Below are 21,587 nucleotides of genomic sequence, written 5' to 3'. Positions count from 1 at the left end.
TCAGCCTTGCAAGAGCTGCAGGTGCTGCTGGGCCCCTGGGTCTGACCCAGGGCAGTGTGTGTGTGTGTGTGCATGTGTGCACTAGTGCATGTGCTAGTGTGCACACAGTGTCTGGCTGTGCCCCTGGGTCTGACCCAGCCCAGTGTGTGTGTGTGTGTGTGTGTGCACGCATAGATGTGCATTGATGTGTGTGCTAGTGCCTGGCTGGGCCCCTGGGTCTGACCCAGGGCAGTGTGTGTATGTGTGTGTGTGCACGTGTGCACTAGTGCATGTGCTAGTGTGCACACAGTGTCTGGCTGTGCCCCTGGGTCTGACCCAGCCCAGTGTGTGTGTGTGTGCACATGTGCACTAGTGCATGTGCTAGTGTGCACACAGTGTCTGGCTGTGCCCCTGGGTCTGACCCAGCCCAGTGTGTGTGTGTGTGTGCACGTGTGCACTAGTGCATGTGCTAGTGTGCACACAGTGTCTGGCTGTGCCCCTGGGTCTGACCCAGCCCAGTGTGTGTGTGTGTGTGTGCACGTGTGCACTAGTGCATGTGCTAGTGTGCACACAGTGTTTGGCTGTGCCCCTGGGTCTGACCCAGCCCAGTGTGTGTGTGTGTGTGCACGTGTGCACTAGTGCATGTGCTAGTGTGCACACAGTGTCTGGCTGTGCCCCTGGGTCTGACCCAGCCCAGTGTGTGTGTGTGTGCACATGTGCACTAGTGCATGTGCTAGTGTGCACACAGTGTCTGGCTGTGCCCCTGGGTCTGACCCAGCCCAGTGTGTGTGTGTGTGTGCACGTGTGCACTAGTGCATGTGCTAGTGTGCACACAGTGTCTGGCTGTGCCCCTGGGTCTGACCCAGCCCAGTGTGTGTGTGTGTGTGTGCACGTGTGCACTAGTGCATGTGCTAGTGTGCACACAGTGTTTGGCTGTGCCCCTGGGTCTGACCCAGCCCAGTGTGTGTGTGTGTGTGTGTGTGTGTGTGCACGCATAGATGTGCATTGATGTGTGTGCTAGTGCCTGGCTGGGCCCCTGGGTCTGACCCAGGCCAGTGGGCGTGTGTGTGTGTTAATGTGCACACCAGCGCTGCTTGGCCCCCTGGGTCAGCCTTTCCCCTTTTAGCTGGCTGAGTGCCTGAGGCCTGTCTGTGCCTGCTCCTGCTTCCTCGCTTTGTTCCTGATTCCTGTGTCCTGCCCCTGGCCACGGTTCCTGCCCCTGGCCACGGTTCCTGCCCCTGGCCACGGTTCCTGCCGACCAACTCTGGCTCCATCCCTCAGGCCTGGCCTAACCACTGGACCTGCAGCTTAGTTCCTGATACACAGCTACACAACACACACACTGCTGTACAACACACCCTCCTCTGCACATCGGCCCGAGCCTCCTGGACAACCGCCCCCACCCCCGTGCAGAACACTACACCAGCTTGTGTACACACTCACACAGGCCCCTACAGATTCACACACTCATGCACACTTGTGAACACTTGTTTGTGGACACACACAAGTGTGCATCCTGCACACATGGATTTGTGAATGCACACACACTCACTCATTCCTCGTGCTTACCTGCCTGGTGTCTCTCTCCCTCTCTCAGTCACACACACGCGCACACCCCCAAGTCTACAAGCCAAAGCGCAGACCGCCAGGTTCAGTCAGCTCAGATTACAGCCTCCCTGAAACAAAGGGCTCCCAGACCAGAGGGAGCAGATCCAGGGAAGGGGGGCAGGGTGGGCTGGGGTACCCTAGGGGGCTGCTCCCATGATGCTCAGTGCCCCACACCAGGTTGGGGGGCCCGGTGGGATGTCTCTGATGCACCAGACTCGTGATTTGCAGTGTGCTGTGGGGCTGCTGCCAGACAGGCTGCCATTAATCCCCAGCTCCGGGCTGGCAGCCCAGCCCCCCCACCCCCTGGCCCTGGCCCTGGCCCTGGCCCAGGGCTGCAGAGAGCAGGCAGGGGAGGTGGAAACGCACATCCAGGCCCAGCTAAGCAGCACTACAGGGCATCAGCTCCCCAGCCCAGCCAGTGCCCCCATCCTCCCAGCACCCTGGGGCCAGATCGACGCCAGCACCTCCCAGAGGGGAAAGGCCCCATGTCCCATTCGCCATCCCCTCCCTTTGCGCGCACACTACACACTCACTGTCACCAATCCTGGCCTTTCCCCCAGGCGGGTGTGACCTTTGACCCAGGTTTGGGGGATGCCCCCAGACCCTGAGACAGGAATGTGGAATATGCAGCCTCTGGAACAGGAAGGTGAGGGGCAGGTGGCAGCATGTTGAGAGCAAAGAGACGTCAGGCCCTGGGCTGGAAGTGGTCTTGGATGGATGGGATGGGGGAATCCAGAACTCCTGGGTTCTGTCCCTGGCTCTGGGGGTGGGGTGAGGTCCAGTGGGTTAGAGCAGGGGGGAGCTGGGACCTGGGAGCCAGGACTCCTGGGTTCTGTCCCTGGCTCTGGGGGTGGGGTGGGGTCCAGTGGGTTAGAGCAGGGGGGGCTGGGACCCAGGACTCCTGGGTTCTGTCCCTGGCTCTGGGAGGTGAGTGGGGTTCAGTGGGTTAGAGCAGGGGGGAGCTGGGACCTGGGAGCCAGGACTCCTGGGTTCTGTCCCTGGCTCTGGGGGTGGGGTAGGGTCCAGTGGGTTAGAGGAGGGGGCGCTGGGAGCCAGGACTGGACTCCTGGGTTCTGTCCCTGGCTCTGGGAGGCGAGTGGGGTTCAGTGGGGTGGGGGCTGGGAGCCAGGACTCCTGAGTTCTGTCCCTGGCTCTGGGGGTGGGGTAGGGTCCAGTGGGTTAGAGGAGAGGGCGCTGGGAGCCAGGACTCCTGGGTTCTACCCAGGCCTGTCAGGATCTGTATACCAGACCTACTTGGGCCTGTCTGAGTGGTGAACGGATCCCAATGGGCCTGGCAAGAACCCAGAAGTCCTGGCTCCAGTGGCCGGCTCCGATCCCCCTGCTGCAGACCCTGATGCATGGCTATCACCCTTTGCTCCGGCCGGGATTCAGCAGGAGGTGCTGGAGGGTTAGATGGGTAGACGGGCAGGGCCTTGCAGCGGTGAGGGGGGAGGCAGGCTAAGGCAGGGAGTGGGGCTGGCTGGGGAGAAGGGGATCCAATGTGCTTTAGGGGACGGGGGTCCCTGGTGTGGCGAGGGCTGCAGGGGTCCTGGAGGGGTGGGGGTCCCGGCTCCCAGGGCCCGCAGTCCCCGCCCTCTCTGGAGCAGGTGGGTGTTTGGGGGCTGGGCGAGCCGGGCTCCGGGGGTCGGGGGCGGAGCGAGCCGGGCTCGGGGGCGGAGCGAGCCGGGCTCGGGGGGCTGGAGTCCGGGACGGGCTCCGGGAGTTAGTTACAGTTTCTCGCGGCCGCGGACACCATGGGCCGGGCCGGCTGCCCGCTGCGGGGCCTCCTGCTTCTGGCTCTGATCGGTCGCCCAGGTAGGCACCGGACCTGGGCTCCGGGCGCCCCTCACCGTGCGCCCCGCCCCCCCCCCGGCGCTGGACCCTCAGGCCCCTCCGCTGCCCGGGCTCTCGCCCAGCGTCCCGCCGTCCAGCCCGTGCCCCAGGGCAGGCGCTGCCCAGCGCTCCCCCCCGCAATGTGAGCTTTAGTCTCGGATTATGGGGGGGCATCTGCGAGCCCCTCTGCCTGCCCCCCCCGGCCCTGGGCTGCCCCCTCCTCACCCAGCAGGGGCTCCCCGGGTCTCGTCTCCGCCCCTCCCTGCCCGGGCCAGGGGGCACAATCCCCACCCCTGTAACAGTCACCTGCCAGGCTCAGCCCCCTTGGCAGGACCCTTCTCCCCCTAGCCGGGTCAGAGGAGCGGGGAGAGGGGTAGCTGTGAGGGGGGGGCTGGGGTGTGGTGGGGGAGGAGTAGTTGGGTAGGGTGTGGGGAGGGCAGGGGGAGGGGTAGTTGAGTAGGGTGGGGGTGTGGGGTGTGGGGAGGGCAGGGAGAGGGGTAGCTGTGTAGGGTGAGGGGGGTGGGGTGTGGGGAGGGCAGAGAGGGGGGTAGCTGTGTAGGGTGAGGGGGGTGGGGTGTGGGGAGGGCAGGGAGCGGGGTAGCTGTGTAGGGTGAGGGGGGTGGGGTGTGGGGAGGGCAGGGAGCGGGGTAGCTGTGTAGGGTGAGGGGGGTGGGGTGTGGGGAGGGCAGGGAGAGGGGTAACTGTAGGGTGGGGGGGCTGGGTGTGTGAGGAGGGGTAGCTGTGTAGGGTGGGGGGGCTGGGTGTGTGAGGAGGGGTAGCTGTGTAGGGTGGGGGGCTGGGGTGTGGGGAGGGCAGGGAGGGGGTAGCTGTGTAGGGTGAGGGGCTGGGGTGTGGGGCGGGCAGGGGGAGGGGTAGCTGTCTAAGGTGGGGGCTGGAGGAGGTGTATGGGGGAGCTGTGAGTGTGTGGTAGTTGTATAGGGTGAGGGGCTGGGTTTGGGGGCTGATGGCTCAGCCTCCCCCCTCCGTTATCTTTGGAGCTGGCTCTGGATGGGGGGCAGAGCCCCTTGTTAGAGAGACCCCTCCCTTTAATTAATGGTTTGAAAGCAGTGGGGAATTTAAAAGGGTCTGGGAGGGTGAAAGGGAATTTAGTGTGATCTCCCCCTCTCCCACCCATCCCTTATGCCCTTCAGCTTGCCTCCCCTTCCCCCCACAAGTCCCCCCATGTCCCCTCTCCCGCTGCAAACCTTCCTCACCCCTTCCCCACTCTTCTCCCCACCTGCCCTTTTAACATTTACCCTCCAGCACCCCCCTACCCGCCCTGGCACATTTCTGGGGAGCAATGACTTTGTGTTTAGTCACTCACCAGCCAGGTGACAAGCTGAGAAAAGCCACTACAATGATTAGCGTGTGTGTGTGTGTGTGTGTGTGTGTGTGTGTGTGGGAGGGGGGTACTGTCCTCCCCTCTGCATGCACCATGAACTCCTGTACCAGAGCGGGGAGAAAACCCAGCAGTCCTGGCTCCCAGCCCCCCCTGCTCTAACCACTAGACCCCACTCCCCTTCCAGAGCTGGGGGTAGAACCCAGGAGTCCTGGCTCCCAGTCCCACCTCCTCTAACCCCCTAGACACCACTCCCCTCCCAGAGCTGGGGGTAGAACCCAGGAGTCCTGGCTCCCAGCCCCACCTCCTCTAACCCCCTAGACCCCACTCCCCTCGCAGAGCTGGGGGTAGAACCCAGCGGTCCTGGCTCCCATCCCGGCCCGGCTCCCCCTGGTTTCTGGAATGCCGGCGGTCGCGCCCCCTGGCTCAGGGCTCTGTGTATGCTGGCGGCGCTGGGGGCTGGCACGGGTGGGCAGATATGAGCTTTGGCAGCTGTCAGGGAGGTGGATGGGTGGGATGCTGGGAGGAGGAGCTGGAATGAGGCAGGGATGCCTGGAGGGGGGTGGGTTCAGAGCTGCCTCCCCCGCCCACCTCTACCCAAACATGCCCCAGCCGGTTGTTTGCTCTGCTCCTGCCGCCTGCATTCCTGGCCCCTGCAGTAGCTTTTCCCAGCCTCCTGGGCTCTGTGCGTCTGGCAGCCCTACCCCGCCCACCCTGGCGCAGCGCAAACGGGATCCCCTCTCCTCCAGCCTGGCCCCAGCACAGAGCAACTGGGTCCCAGCCCAGCCCCAGGGCTGAGCAAATGGGAGACTCTCCATGGAGAACCACACTTAGTGCGGCCTAGGGAGACCAACCTGGCCTCCGGGGGAGAGAGAAGGCTGCCTTGGCACGGCCGGGTGGGGTTGGTGCCTTGGCACGGCCGGGCGGGGTTGGTGCCTTGGCACGGCCAGGAGCAGGCATGCTGAGATTGGCCAGGCCGAGCCTGGGGAGGGATTGGAGGGTGGCTGCACGGCGCAGACGGTGGGGCGTGGGGGCCTGTGCACTCAGAGATTGGCCTGGGAAGGGGGGCCACTGCATGGCGCAGACGGCAGGGCTGCACTGCAGGGGGGCTGCACCAAGATCAGCCTGGCGGGTGGGGGGGACCGGCTCCCCTCGGTGCTCTCAGGCAGGGGCAGGCGACTCTGCCCCAACTGGCGCTTCCCCACCCCCAGCCATGCACATTCCAGCCTGTGCCCTGATAACATCGCCCAGGTGTGTCTGAGTGGAGCCGTCCAGTCTCCTCCACACACCCCCAGGGCCGTCCTCCCTGCCCTGCTCTGTGCCCTGGGGGGGAGGGTAGGAGACAGGGTTTCAGGTGCCTGCCAGCATGGTCCCATTGCACAAGGGATCCCCTTCGCTGCTCAGCACCTGCCCCCACACCCGCCTGGCTCCCTCTCCCCAGCTCTCATCTTTCCCTGGTTGTATTTGCAGCGCAGGGCACAGCCCCTCCTCTGAACAGTGGGGGAGAGAACCCAGGAGTCCTGGCCCCAGCCCTGCCCCCCTCACAAACCCAGCAGACCCAAATTCCCTCCCAGAGCCAGGGAGAGAACCCAGGAGTCCTGGCCCCCAGCCCCTCTCTCTGCTCCTTGCTGCCTGTCCCCGAGGGTCTGGACGTCTGTAGCTCTGTCTGGCAGAGGCGCCCGCCCGGGGCTCCCCATGTTAATTAGCCAGGGTCGCTGGGCGTGACTGCAGGGCTGCGTATCATGCCATGCACTCCATGGTCCTGGGAACAGAAGATAAAAAGTCCCACTCTGCGCGCACACACACACACACACACACACACACGGACAGCTAGTAGGAAAGTCCTTCGCCAGGGTTATTTCTAGCTGCTCTGGGACTTCGGGGCTGGGCGATACTATTCATAGCCAGGCCTTGGACCTGGACTTTCTCACGGCAGCACAGGCCGAGGGGGGGAGCCAGGGTAGGGGGGAGACCCTGGGCTGGGGGTGGAGCTGGTGCAATAAACAGACATGGAGAGTAGGGAGCAGAGAATCCTTCCCAGGATGCCAGTGCCACTGGGCGGGTCGCATGGATGGCAGGCTGTGCCCTTGGCTGGATGCACGCACAGGAGTGTGTCCCGAGCCCTCCCCTCGCACACGGATGGGTCGAGTGCACCCTGGGTCCTGTGCACACGCATGCACCACTGAGTGTGTCCTATGCCCCTCGGCACATGTCTGGATAGGGCTGTCTGGGCCCTTTGCACACACATGCACCAATGTGCCCCTTTGCGTGTGCGTAGAGAGGCTGGCTGGGCCCCTGGCACACGTCTGGAAGTAGACGCCCATCCCAGTCCCCTGTGTGTGTGGTGGAGGGAATGTGCCCCACTCTGTGCAGGGGGCAGGAGGGTCCTAGCTCCTGCTCCCCACCCCAGCCTCAGCTCCTGTTGCCCAGTTCGGGTTCAGGCAGTGACAGCTGCTCCCTGGGTCAGCAGCACCTGTTACTGTTTAATCTGCTCCCAGCTCCTTCCTGCCTGGCCTGTAACCCTTTCCTCCCCAGCGCTCTGGAGACATGGGAGCCCCCAAGGGCAGGAGTGTCTGGAATCCCATTCTCTGGGCCCATAGACCCTTCCACACCTCGGCCCAACCAGGGCCCCAGGGTGGTCCCCCTGGGAGGGGGCCTAATCCACCAGTGTCTGGAGCCCAGATGGAAGGCGGGGAGCACTTTCTCAGGGAATTAATGGGAAGAACCCCCCCCCCCCCAGGGGTGGGCTCTGAAACCAGCTGGGGAAAGTGTCTGTCAGAGCAGAGGTCTAGTGGGTGAGAGCTGGGGAGGTGGAGTCAGGACTCCTGGGTTCTTTCTGGGCTGGGGGTCTAGTGGGTTAGAGGGGGAGGGGAGGGGCTGGGAACCAGGACTCCTGGGTTCTTTCTGGGCTGGGGGTCTAGTGGGTTAGAGTGGGAGGGGAGGGGTTGGGAACCAGGACTCCTGGGTTCTTTCCAGGCTGGAGGTCTAGTGGGTTAGAGGGGGAAGGGAGGGGCTGGGAACCAGGACTCCTGGGTTCTTTCTGGGCTGGGGGTCTAGTGGGTTAGAGTGGGAGGGGAGGGGTTGGGAACCAGGACTCCTGGGTTCTTTCCAGGCTGGAGGTCTAGTGGGTTAGAGGGGGAGAGGAGGGGCTGGGAACCAGGACTCCTGGGTTCCCATTCCTGATGCCCTTTGTTGTAGGGAAGGCAGAGTTTGGGATTTATCCAGACCCCCCTCACTGTGTGGGGCATGAGTGGGGTGTGTGTGTGTGTCCCTACCCCCACCTCATAGCCCTCCTCTGGCCCCATGGCTTGGGTCTGGCATTGGCCAGGGCTTTGCTTCATGGCTTCCCATGGCCGCAGCTGTCACTGTCCTGTCCCCCAGTGGGGGCTCTGCTAACGAGGCTAATCTGTCACTGGTCCCCCAATCGCCAGCAGCCGTCCAGCCTGAGCCCAGACGGATGGAGGTAGGGTCTCAGCTGGTGGGGTGAGGTGGGGTGGGGGGATGAGACAGAAAGAGGAGAGGAACAAAGGGGAGAAAAATAAAGTGTCTGGAAAACACCCACCCCCATTTCTCACCAACACCACTGAAGTCCCAGCCCAGCTCCGCTCAGCTCCCCTGCAGGTTTGCTGCAAGCACAGCAAAAATTACCTCCCTCCCCATACCCCTCCCCCCGTGCACTAGCACTGAGATCCAGCCCCCCCTTCCCCCAAGTACTATGGGTTCATAACCCTAGCCGCTAGAACCAGGACTTGTCCCCCTAGCCCCCCTGCCCCTGAGTGCCGTGGGGTCTGTGCCCCCATAGATCCATGCCCTGGGATTCGCTCTTACCACTGTTCTAGCTGCACGCGAGGGGCAGGGTCCGAGCACCAATCCAGGAGCCTGGGTCCCAGTTGGATGGTCTCTGGAGATGGGGGTGCAGAGTGGGGCTCTTAGGAGGAGTTGGGGGAGTGCATGCAATTGTATCCGAGCAGGGGTCGTTTTAATGCCTGCATGCAGGTGCGTTTCCCTGTGCAAGCCTGAGCGTGTAAACACACCTGGGAGTCTACAGCCGGAGGGGTGTGTGTGTGCAAATCTTTGAGTGGGCGTGTGAGTGCTTGAGTATGCAATGGCTGGTATGTGTGTGTGGCTGGGGGGCTGGCCCTCTAGCGCTTGGCTAGTGTGTTCTGCCAGCAATGTGGGGCTGAATTGTGTGTGTGACAGGGTTAGGAGGGCACAGGGTGTGCAGGCCAGCCTGTGTGTCTGTCTGCAAACCTGTGAGTGTGTTAGCGTTCCTGTGTGTGTTACATGCCCACCCAGTGCGAGGCCCATGTCGCACGGCCTCTCACCCCAGGCAAACCTCTCATCACCAGCCACTTCCAGGCAGGAAAACAAGTCAAGGGTCCCCCCTTCATCTGTGCCAAGTGCCTGCCCATGCCCCCCTCCCCCACCTCAGTGCCAGGGTGGGGGCGGGGGGGGGTTTCCCTGCCTCTCCAGCCCATAATCTCCCTGCATCCTGGTGATACCTCTGTCCCACCTGGGTCACTTCCCTGTCTGTCCCGCCCCCAGAGTCTGTCTTTCTGTCTCCCCCCACCCCCAGGGTCTGTCTCTCCCAGCATGTCCCTGGCACTGAGTGTTTGTGGCACTTGTCTGTGCCGGACTCCCCCCCCCCCCCCTTGGGGTTTTATCCTGAAACAAAGACCCAGCTTAGCCGGACCGGCCTGGAATCTCAAACAGCTGCTGCCGGCTGACACTGCTTCCCCACCTCCCCCCACTGCCCCCTTCGCCCCCTCCCTTCCCCCCCTAACCCCCCACTCCCTTCGCCCCTCCCTTCCCCCCCTAACTCCCCACTCCCTTCGCCCCTCCCTTCTCCCCCTAATTCCATCCCACTCCCTTCGCCCCCTCCCTTCTCCCCCTAATTCCATCCCACTCCCTTCGCCCCCTCCCTTCTCCCCCTAACTTCCCCCCTCCCACTCCAGTCACACCTCCCTTCTCCCCCCTTTACCCACCCTGTGACTGGGGTCCTAGTGGGGAGCCACCCAGATGAGCCCAGGCAGCCTTGGGAGCTGATGGCTTTGTCTAATCAGCAGTTTGGGAAGGGAAGGTTAGTGTAACGTGAGTATCCCTGCACCTCACCTGTTACCAGTGTGGAGAATTGTGCTCATCTGAACTCTCTCTGCCTTCCCCTCCCTTAACAGATAAACGGCTGTTTTCCACAAATAGTGTCTTATTACACTGAACTGCTTTAAGCACATCACCTTTACCTGGGTCAGGCTGACTTCCCCAAGCTTTACTAGCCAACAATATATCGCTCACCAAGAATGTCCCCCTTCCTTCCTCAGTTAGGGCTTTAACCTGATCACCAACTTTAATTTGCTCTAGAGAAACCTCTTCCTGAGCCCTAGCTAATGCCAGATTCACTTCTGAGATACCAGATGGACACTCTGAAATTTCTTCCACATATGCACTGCTTCTTTGCACAGATAAACAGCCATCTTCCTCAGAGAAACATTTGGAGAAACCCTTCATAGGCAAATCCTTGCCCCAGTAGACACAGGTTCAGGACCATTTCTTTCCTGTGACTGGTTTATGCAGGAGCGCTGCCAGCTTTTCTGCCACCCTAGGTGGCGGAAGGTCCCGCCCCGAAATGCCGCCCCCCACAGAGGCGGCGGAAGGTCCCGCCGCTGAAATACTGCCGCGGTTGCTGCCCCCCAAATTGTAGCGCCCTAGGCCTACCTCTGTGAGGGGCGGCATTTCGGGGGCGGGACCTTCCGCTGCCTAGGGCGGCAGAAAAGCTGGCGGCACTCCTGCTGGGACCTCAGTCTTGCGACTCAAACTTCCCCTGATGAAGCTTAAGCAGAATCAGGACCCAAGGATCTTTCATACAATTTCATGTCGTCTTGGACACGTTGGGATTTCCGTGCAGAACAAAAGGGAATCAGGATGACTTTGAAGGAGTCTATCACTGGTTCTTAGCTAAACGAATTAACATAAGGCCATATTTCAGAAGATGGAGAAAGCTACTGGGGGGAGGCTGTTCTAGGTTTGATTTTGACAAATAGTGAGGAACTGGTTGAGAATTTGAAAGTGGAAGGCAGCTTGTGTGAAAGTGATCATGAAATGGTAGAGTTCATGATTCAAAGGAATGGTAGGAGGGAGAACAGCACAATAAAGACAATGGATTGCAAGAAGGCAGACGTTAGCAAACTCAGGGAGTTGGCAGGTAAAATCCCATGGGAAACAAGTTCAAGGGGAGAAACAATTGAAGACAGTTGGCAGTTTTTCAAAGAGACATTATTAAGGGCACAAGAGCAAACTATCCTACTGCGTAGGAAAGACAGGAAGTACGGCAAGAGATCACCCTGGCTTACTCAGGAGATCTTCAGTGATCTAAAACTCAAAAAAGAGTCCTACAAAAAGTGGAAACTCGGTCAAATTACAAAGGATGAATATAAACAAATAACACAAGTATGTAGGGACAAAATTAGAAAAGCCAAGGCACAAACTGAGATCATACTAGCTAGGGACATAAAAGAAAACAAGAAAACATTCTACAAATACATTAGAAGTAAGAGGAAGATCAAGGACAGAGTAGTTCCGTTACTCAATGAAGGGGGAAAAGACAGTATCTCTACTTCCACAACAGTAACAGAAAATGTGGGAATGGCAGAGGTGCTTAATGACTTCTTTGTTTCGGTTTTCACCAAGAAGGTTGGTGGCGATTGGACGTCTAACATAGTGAATGTCAGTGAAAATGAGGTAGGATCAGAGTCTAAAATAGGGAAAGAACAAGTCAAAAATTACTCAGACACGCAAGATGTCTTCAAGTCACCAGGGCCTGATGAATTGCATCCTAGAATACTCAAGGAGCTGACTGAGGAGAGATCTGAGCCATTAGCGATTATCTTTGAAAAGTCATGGAAGATGGGAGAGATTCCAGAAGACTGGAAAAGGGCAAATCTAGTGCCCATTTATAAAAAGGGATATAAGGACAACCCAGGGAATTACAGACCAGTCAGCTTAACTTCTGTACCTGGAAAGATAATGGAGCAAATAATTAAGCAATCGATTTGCAAACATCTAGAAGATAATGAGGTGATAAATAACAGTCAGCATGGAGTTGTCAAGAACAAATCGTATCAAACCAATCTGATAGCTTCCTTTGACAGGGTAACAAGCCTTATAGATAGGGGGAAGTGGTAGATGTGGTATATCTTGACTTTAGTAAGGCTTTTGATACTGTCTCGCATGACCTGCTCATAAACAAACTAGGGAAATACAACCTAGATAGAGCTACTATAAGGTGGGTGCATAACTAGCTGGAAAACTGTCCCCAGAGAGTAGTTAGCAGTGGTTTGCAGTCATGCTGGAGGGGCATAATGAGTGGGGTCCCGCAGGGATTGGTTCTGGGTCCGGTTCTGTTCAATAACTTCATCAATGGTTTAGATAATGGCACAGAGAGTACACTTATAAAGTTTAACAAATTTATTAGAGCATAAGCTTTCGTGGACTACAGCCCACTTCTTCGGATGCATACCGAAGAAATGGGCTGTAGTCCACGAAAGCTTATGCTCTAATAAATTTGTTAGTCTCTAAGGTGCCACAAGTACTCCTGTTCTTTTTACGGATACAGACTAACACGGCTGCTACTCTGAAACTTATAAAGTTTGTGGACCATACCAAGCTTTGGAGGATAGGATGAAAATTCAAAACGATCTGGGCAAACCAGAGAAATGGTCTGAAGTAAATAGGATGAAATTCAATCAGGACAAATACAAGTCACTCCCCTTAGGAAGGAACAACCAGTTGCACATGTACAAAATGGGCAATGATGGCCCAGGAAGCAGAACTGCGGAAAGGGATCTGGGGGTCATAGTGGATCACAAGCTAAATATGAGTCAACAGTGTGATGCTGTTGCAAAAAAAGCAAACATCATTCTGGGATGTATTAACAGGAGTGTTGTAAGCAAGACTCAAGCAGTAATTCTTCTACTCTACTCCGTGCTGATTAGGCCTCAACCGGGAGTATCGTGTCCAGTTCTGGGCCCCACATTTCAGGAAAGATGTGGACAAATTGGAGAAAGTCCAGAGAAGAGGAACAAAAATGATTAAAGGTCTAGAAAACATGACCTATGAGGGAAGATTGAAAAAATTGGGTTTGTTTAGTCTGGAGAAGAGAAGCCTGAGAGGGGACATAACAGTTTTCAAGTACATAAAAGGTTGTTACAAGGAGGAGGGAGAAAAATTGTTCTTCTTAACCGCTGAGGATAGGACAAGAAGCAATGGGCTTAAACTGCAGCAAGGGAGGTTTAGGTTGGACATTAGGAAAACTTCCTAACTGTCAGGGTGGTTAAGCACTGGAATAAATTGCCTAGGGAGCAGGGCCGGCTCCAGGCACCAGCTTCTCAAGCAGGTGCTTGGGGCGGCCGTTCCGGACAGGGGCGGCAGTTCCAGGTATTCGGCGGACGGTCCCTCACTCCGCCTGGGAGTGAATTGCCGAATTGCCGCCGCAGACCGCGATCGCAGCTTTTTGTTTGTTTGTTTGTTTTGGCTGCTTGGGGCGGCCAAAACCCTGGAGCCGGCCCTGCTAGGGAGGTTGTGGAACTCCATCATTGGGAATTTTTAAGAGCAGCTTACACAAAAACACAAACATTCTCTCCCCACATGTCTTCAGTGGGTTATTTACTTTGCAGAATGTTTAACCCTTTTTAGCCATGCGTCATACCCCCCCACTCCCTTCACACCTCCCTTCTCCCACTAACTCCCCCCACTCCCTTTGCCCCCTCCCTTCTCCCCCCACTCCCTACACACCTCCCTTTGCCCCCCTTTACCCTCCTCACTCCTCTCTATACACCTCCCTTTGCCCCCCCTTAACCTCCCACTTCCTCTGCCCCTGCTCCCTCCTCTCACCCCATTCCTCCCGCCCCTCACCCATCCCCCAGCTCCTGAGATCTGCGGAGCTCCGGGGGCAGGACTGTGAGGGACGGAAGGGGGCGTGAGGATACCAAGCCATAGGGGCATTATTGGTTCTCTGGGACTGGAGGAGGGGGATAAGGAGCCATGGGCGGGGCGTGTTGGCCCGGGGGTGGGAGGGGCCATATTGGGCCATAGGGAGCATCCGGGGGTGCTCTTGGCCCTGTGGGAACTATGGGCCCCGTCTCACTCGTCGTCCCTCATCCTGCCCCCAGGCTGCCTGGCCGTGGTGCAGATCTCCGTGCCAGCACAGGTCGAGGTGCTGCTGGGATCCCCGGTCACCATCCCCTGCACGCACAGTATCACCGGGTCGCCTGATGCCCGCCTGGTGGAATGGTTCATTGTGAGTATCCTGGCATGCACGTGCGAGTGGTGAGGGGAGTGTGATTCGGGGGGAGGGTGTCATGGGGGGGCTGGTGTGACTCCTCGCTCAGGGGGGCGGGGTACATGTGACTCGCTGTACATGGTGGGGGTTGTACTACTGCCTGGGGGGGCTGTGGGTGTGAATCCAATTGTGCTCAAAGGGGGTGTGAGAATGCTATGGGGGGGGAATGGATGTGATATGAGTGCGGGGACGAATCCTGTGTGTGTGTATGAGAGGGGGCTGCGAAGGGGGTGTCCCACACATGCATGTGCGAGGGAGGAGTTGGGGGTGAATCCCACACATGTGTGTGCAAGGGGGGAGTCACTAACTCTGTTCCCTCCCCCCAGACGGACCGGGACGGGGAGCGGCGGCGTGTGGCTTACAGTGAGGGGGGCCGCGGGGGGGTGGTGGACCAGGGCACCGAGTACTCAGGCCGTGTCAAAATGGACCCCCATCTCAGCCTGGTCCTGCTGAAGGTTGACGTGAGCGACGAGCGGGCCTTCTCCTGCCAGGTGACAGCGGGGGCCGCAGGCAGCGCCGAGGGGGTGGCCCAGCTCCGGGTGTATGGTGAGAGACACCCCCCCCCATGCGCCCTGCGCCCCCCAGCTTCCCCTCCCAAGCTGGCGGTAGACACCCTCCCCCTGCTGGCTCTGCACCTCCTTCGCTGCCCCCACACCTCTAATCTTCCCCCTTCCTTGGGACTGGGCCCCCTTCCCTCAGCCCCCAACTCCATCCCAGCCAGCCTCTCCCCCTCGTGCAAGACCCCTGCTTGCTAGGTGGGGCTGGCTCCATGGATGCAGCTGCCTCTGTGCGAGCTCGCTGAGGCAGGCCCGCTTGCTTGTGTGTGGGTGCAGGGACATGGCTGCTACAGGGAATGGGCCTTGCACGCCAGCCCCTCGCACGTCCACCTGCATGTGTGACCCTGTGGCCCAGGCTGCTCGTGCCTCCATGGGGCAGGAGTCAATTGACCCTCGCCCTGCAGCCCCCTCCCCGGCAGGGTTCTGTGGTGCACATGGGCCTTTGCACACGCGCCCACTCCCTGAACCTGTTTTTCGCCCCCTCCCCCCTGGGCACTCTGGGCCTAGCCTGGTCCGGCCTGGTTCTGTGCAACAGCCTGGTCCGGCGTGGTTTGGTTCTGTTTTCACGCTTGCTCGCTCTCCTCCCTGCAGAACCCCCCGAGCCCCCGGAGCTCACAGCTAACCCCGGGATCCTGTCCGTGATGGAGCGGTCGGCGTCAGAGGTGAGGCGACCCAGCGGACGGGGTGGTGCCAAGCTGGGGAAGCGGGGGCCCTTCCCTGGGTGGGGGTCGGGTCCCACAGTTCATTAGGGTCACTCAGACCCAGCACTCTGGAACTGGGGTCCCCAGCCCCTGGCACCTCCCTCTGAGTGGGGGTCCCTGCACTGTGTGAGGGGGGGCTGGGTGGGAGGGTCTGTGCTGGGAATGATGTCGTGTGCCTGTGCCCAGATCGCCACCTGCAGCAGCCGGAACGCCAACCCCGCCCCCACCATCAGCTGGGTCAAGGATGGGGCCCGCCTGGAAGCCCCCGCTGAACGCAATGATGGTAACAGAGACAACTTCCCCCCCGCCCCCGCTGCTGCCTGGCCCCTCTGGCTCTCCCCTGCCTGATTGCTGGCACCCCCCCGGCCTGCCCCTTGCCTGCCTCCCCAACAGCCGCATTCCCCAAACTCCTACTTGTGCTGCCCTTGCTCTCCCCACTGACCCCCACACACACCCTGACTTCTGCACTCCCTGCCCCATGCCAGCCCTTGTGCTCCCGTGTCCCCCGCATGCTGACCCCTGTGTTCTTGCCCCCCCCGTCCTGACCTCTGTGCTCCCTGCCCCACGCCGACCCCTGTGCTCCCGTGTCCCCCCCGCCCTGACCTCTGCGCTCCCTGCCCCACGCCGACCCCTGTGTTCTCGTCCCCCCCGCCCTGACCTCTGCGCTCCCTGCCCCACGCCGACCCCTGTGTTCTCGTCCCCCCCACACTGACCCCTGTGCGCTCTGTGCTGTGTTCTCGTCCCCCCCCCCCATGCCGACCCCTGTGTTCTTGCCCCCCCGCCCTGACCTCTGCGCTCCCTGCCACACGCCGACCCCTGTGTTCTCGTCCCCCCCACACTGACCCCTGTGCGCTCTGTGCTGTGTTCTCGTCCCCCCCACAATGACCCCTGTGCACTCTGTGCTGTGTTCTCGTCCCCCCCACACTGACCCCTGTGCGCTCTGTGCTGTGTTCTCGTCCCCCCCACACTGACCCCTGTGTTCTCGTCCCCCACCCCACTGACCCCTGTGCGCTCTGTGCTGTGTTCTCGTCCCCCCCCGTGCTGACCCCTGTGTTCTCGTCCCCCCCCACTGACCTGTGCGCTCTGTGCTGTGTTCTCGTCCCCCCCCACACTGACCCCTGTGCGCTCTGTGCTGTGTTCTCGTCCCCCCCCCGTGCTGACCCCCGTCCTGACCCCCCTGCTCTCCCCCCAGACATGTACGTGGTGTCTCGCTCCGTGAAGGAGGCCTCAGGGCTGCAGTCCGTGTCCAGTACCCTCTATCTGCGCCCCAGCAAGGCCGACAAGGATGCCCAGTTCCAGTGCCTGGTCCAGTACCCGCTGCCCCAGGGGCAGGTGGGCAACAACTCCTCAGAGCCCTTCCGCCTCGTGCTGCACTGTGAGTAACCCTCGCACCCCCGGGACACTGGCAGTACTGAATGCGCCGGCACGGGTATGGCATGGGCACGAGGATGCTAGCCTTGCACGAGTGTGTTTGTGTGCACACGCAGGGACACTAGGCTTGCATGGGCACTAACCCTGACACACACACCAAGACTGGAAACCTCCCCCAGCCTTGCACACGCTTGTGCGCAGAAGCACCAGTTCAGCCAGTACCGTCTGTGAGACATTCAGACTGACATAGTGCTGTGAATGCAGCCCTGGCCTGCAGTCTCTCCATTCACACGCCTGCCATTGGCTCTTCCTGGTGTATGTGCATGATGGGACTCTTGTGCAAAAGCCTTTGCACAAGCATCTTGCAACTGCTGCACAGAAACAGGGGAATAATTTAAGAACACCCTACGCGATGCCCAAAAACCACAATTCCACAACTGAGGAAGAAAGCTGTGCTGGTTAAAAAACCAATCTTGTTTAGAGGGGAAATGAAAGGCAGCTATAAAATTTATATATATAAGTATAAATGGAAGAAAGGGGACATTGATAGGAATGAATATAAATCAGAAGTTAGGAATTGTAGAAAATTGATAGGGGAAGCGAAGGGATGCTAGGAGACATCTGTGGCCAGCAGAGTTAAGGACAATTATGAGTTTTAAAAAATGTATTAGGAACAAACTAATCCTGACAATGGTATTGGTCTGTTCCTATATGGGAATGGTAGAATGATCACTAATAATGCAGAAAACACAGACGTGCGCAGTAGATATTTCTGCTCTGTATTTGGGGATAAAACAGATTATACCTTATCACATGGTAATAACATTCTTTCCATTCCACTAGTATCTCTGAAGGATGTTAAACAAAAACTACTAAGGTTAGACCTTTTAAGTCAGCAGAACCTGATAAGTCTCATCCCAGAGTTTAAAGGAGCTGCTGTTAATGTTGATTTTCAATAAGTCTGGAGCCTCGGGGAAGTTCCAAAAGACTGGAAGAAAGAAAAGGTTGTGCCAGTTTTTAAAAAGGGTAAACAAGATGATCCAGGTAGTTATAGGCCTGACAGCCTGACCTTGATCCTGGGCAAGATAACAGAGCAGCTGATAGAGGACTCGATTAACAAGGAATTAAAGGAGGGTGATGTAGTTACTATGAATCATCGGGGGTCTATGGAATATAGATCTTGTCAAGCTAACTTGATATCGGTTTTTGATGAGATGACAAGTTCGATTGCTCAAGATAACAGTGTTGACGTGAGGGACTTAGACTTCTGTAAGGATTTTGGCTTGGTACCACAGGACATTCTGATTACAAATCTAGAAAGATAGAAAATGAACATAGCGCGCATTAGCTGGATTAAAAACTGGCTAACTGATGGATCACAAAACGTAACTAAATGGGGAATTGTCCTCGAGCTGGTGGGTTTCCAATGAGGCCTGCAGAGGTCTGTTCTTGGCTCTGCGCTATTTCACATTTTTATCAGTGACCTGGAAGAAAACAAAATCCTGCCAGATAAAGTTTGCGGATGACACAAAAACTGGGGGAGTGGTAAATACTGAAGAGGACGGGTCAGTGAGTCAGAGAAATCCGACTCACTCGGTAAGCTGGGCGCCAGCAAACAATATGCATTTAACTATGGCGAAATGTCAGTGCACACATCTGGGAATCTCGGCCATCCTTATGGGAGGGTGCTGGGAAGCAACGACTCTGAAAAAGATTTTGGGGGTGGATAAGCAGCTGAACGCGAGCTCCCGGTGTGAAGCTGTGGCCAAAAGAGCTCCTGCAATCCTGGGAGGCGTAAACAGGAAACCGCCAGTAGGAGTAGAGAGGTTATTTTCCCTCTAACCACTGCTGGGATCCTGGGTCCAGGAAGATGTTGGTGGATTGGAGGGAGTCCGAGAAGAGCCAGAGAACGATGAAAGGGTCAGAAAACCTGCCTTGTAGCGATTGCCTCAGAACTCACAGAGAGAAGGCGAAGGGGTGACGTGATCCCAGTCTAAGTCTCTACCTGGGGAACAAATATTTGCTAGCGGGCTCTTCAGTTGGGCAGGGGAAGGTCTGACACGCCTCAGCGGCTGGAAGCTGCAGCTAGACAAATTCAGACAGAAATGTGCAGAGTTCAGGATTGAACAACCTACCAGGGGCTGTGGTGGATTCTCTGTCACGGCTGATTTTTAAACCAAGACAGGCTGTTTCCTGGGAACTCAGCCACAGGAACAATTTGGGGGCAGGTCTCTGGCCCGCACTATGCCGGGGGTCAGACCAGATGGTCACAGGGGCCCCTTCGGGCCTCGGGGTCTGTGAAAGAGGCTATTGCATGTGCAGAAACGCTTCCTTGTGTTGCGGATTGTGGGGGGGTTAGGGCCCTGCACCCCTCTTCCCGAGATTCACTGCGACTCTCAACCAGCCAGTAAAGCAGAAGGTTTATTTAAGGACAGGAACACAGTCTCAAGCAGAGCGTGTAGGTACGACCAGACCCCCTCAATTAGGTCCCTCTGGGAGGTTCAGGGAGCTTAGACCCCAGCTTGGGGTTCCCTGCGTTGCACCACCCAGCCCAAACCGAAACTAAACTCAAAACTCCTCCCGCTGCTCCTCTCCTTTGTTCAGTCTCCCGGGCAGAAGGTGTTAATTCTCCCCACCCCCGTTCCTGGCTCAGGTTACAGCTCAGGTAGCTTCCTTCAAGGGAAGTCCCACATCCCCACTGCAACCCCCCTGCAACATTCCCAGGTCAAATCTGCCCTGCTCCCTGCTCCGTCACATCTCTCCCCCCTTCGAGACTGAACTGAGCGGGGCCACTCTGACCAGTGACCTGGGGAAGTTCAGGGCTCCCTCTCCGGGACAATGCGTCCGCTATCAGGTTGTCACGTCCCTTCACATGGACCACGTCCATGTCATAATCCTGCAGGAGCAGGCTCCATCTCAGGAGCTTGGCGTTGGCTCCTTTCATCTGGTGCAGCCAGGTCAGGGGAGAGTGGTCGGTGTGCACGGTGAAGTGACGCCCAAAGAGATATGGCTCTAGTTTCTTGAGGGCCCACACCATGGCCAGGCATTCCTTCTCGATGGCCGCGTAGTTCTGCTCCCGGGGTAGCAACTTCTTGCTGAGGTACACAATGGGGTGTCTCTCCCCCTTTTCATCCTCCTGCATTAACACCGCCCCCAGTCCTGTGTCTGAGGCGTCGGTGAACACCATAAAGGGCTTGTCAAAGTCTGGGTTTGCCAGAACTGGGCCACTGACCAGAGCCTCCTTCAGCGCCCGGAGAGCCTCCTGGCACTCCTCGGTCCAGACCACTTTGTCTGGCTTCCCCTTCTTGCACAGCTCAGTGATGGGGGCGGCTATGGCGCTAAAGTGGGGCACGAACCTCCGATAGTACCCTGCCATCCCAATAAAGGCTTGGACCTGCTTTTTGGTTTGAGGAGCGGGCCAGTCTCTGATCACCTCCACTTTGGCTGGTTCCGGCTTTAGGCAGCCGCTTCCCACCCGGTGGCCTAGGTAGGATACCTCAGCCATCCCCACCTTGCACTTCTCCGGTTTTACGGTCAGCCCAGCCTTCTGGAGTCGGTCCAGCACTTGTCTAACCTGGGATATGTGGTCCTCCCAGGTCTGGCTAAAGACACAGATGTCATCGATATACGCCACGGCAAAACTCTCCATCCCCCTCAGTAGCTGATCCACCAGGCACTGGAAGGTGGCCGGCGCTCCCTTGAGGCCGAAGGGCAGGGTCAGGAACTCATAGAGCCCCAGAGGGGTGACAAAGGCCGATTTCAGCCTGGCATCTGCATCCAGCAGCACTTGCCAATAGCCCTTTGTAAGATCCATGGTGGTAAGGTACCGAGCACCTCCCAGCTTGTCTAGGAGCTCGTCCGGCCTGGGCATGGGGTAGGCATCGGCTACAGTGATGGCATTGAGCTTCCGATAGTCCACACAGAACCGGATCGACCCGTCCTTTTTGGGGACCAGCACCACCGGCGAGGCCCAAGGGCTGGAAGACAGCTGGATCACCCCCAAAGCCAGCATGTCATTGACCTCTCTTTCCAGGTCCTGAGCAGTTTTCCCTGTGGCTCGGAAGGGGGAGCATTTTATAGGCGGGTGCGATCCTGTCTGCACCCGGTGGACAGTCAGATTAGTGCGTCCAGGCTGGTTGGAAAACAGCTGCTGGTACAGATGCAGCACCCCTCCGATCTCAGCTCGCTGGGCAGGGGTTAGCCGATCAGAGAGGGGAATTGCTTCCAGGGGGAAGCCAACTCTTGTCCCAGGGAATAGATCTACTAAAGGGTCATCTCCCTGCCCCTCCCACTGTCCACACACGGCCAACACCATATTCCCCCTGTCATAATATGGCTTCATCATATTCACATGGTACACCCGGTGGTGGTGTGCCCGGTTCGACAGCTCCACCACATAGTTTACCTCGTTTAGTTGCTTGACAACCTTGAAGGGCCCTTCCCAGGCGGCCTGGAGTTTGTTTTTCCTCACGGGGATGAGGACCATCACCTGATCCCCAGTGGCGAAGGCGCGGGCCCGTGCTGTGCGGTCATACCAGACCTTCTGCTTCCTCTGGGCTCTGGCCAGATTCTCCCTGGCCAGGCCCATGAGCTCGGCAAGTCGTTCCCGGAAGGTCAGGACATACTCCACCACCGGGTGTATTTCTTCCCAGACCGGGTCGTCTTGCTGAGAGGTCCCACTATGTCCATGGCCACCTTCTGGAAAGGCTCCTCTATGATGGGCAAAGGTCTCAATGCTGCCTTCCCCTTGTCCCGGGCCTTCCCCACCCTCTGGCAGGGGTCACAGGATCGGCAGTACTGCCGGACGTTGGTGAAGACCCCGGGCCAGTAAAAGTTCTGTAGCAGCCTCTGCCTGGTGCGCCGGA

General features: G+C 58.3%; 1 protein-coding gene across 1 annotated transcript in view; it reads left to right on the top strand.

Moving 5' to 3' along the window:
* Window positions 1-3,294: 3,294 nt before the first annotated feature.
* BCAM (basal cell adhesion molecule (Lutheran blood group)) overlaps window positions 3,295-21,587 on the top strand; it is a 29,403-nt gene continuing 11,110 nt past the window's right edge. The window contains exons 1-6 of the mRNA XM_054010716.1: window positions 3,295-3,402; window positions 13,924-14,051; window positions 14,420-14,639; window positions 15,242-15,312; window positions 15,538-15,634; window positions 16,544-16,726. Of these exons, the coding sequence (XP_053866691.1) occupies window positions 3,342-3,402; window positions 13,924-14,051; window positions 14,420-14,639; window positions 15,242-15,312; window positions 15,538-15,634; window positions 16,544-16,726 (760 nt within the window). The 5' untranslated portion in view covers window positions 3,295-3,341. The remainder of the gene's footprint in view (window positions 3,403-13,923; window positions 14,052-14,419; window positions 14,640-15,241; window positions 15,313-15,537; window positions 15,635-16,543; window positions 16,727-21,587) is intronic.

The sequence above is a fragment of the Malaclemys terrapin genome, chromosome 21, assembly GCF_027887155.1.
Source record: "Malaclemys terrapin pileata isolate rMalTer1 chromosome 21, rMalTer1.hap1, whole genome shotgun sequence".
Classification (NCBI taxonomy): Eukaryota; Metazoa; Chordata; order Testudines; family Emydidae; genus Malaclemys; species Malaclemys terrapin.
The sequence above is the reverse complement of the archived record's forward strand: the minus strand, read 5'-3'. Positions and strand labels throughout refer to the sequence as shown.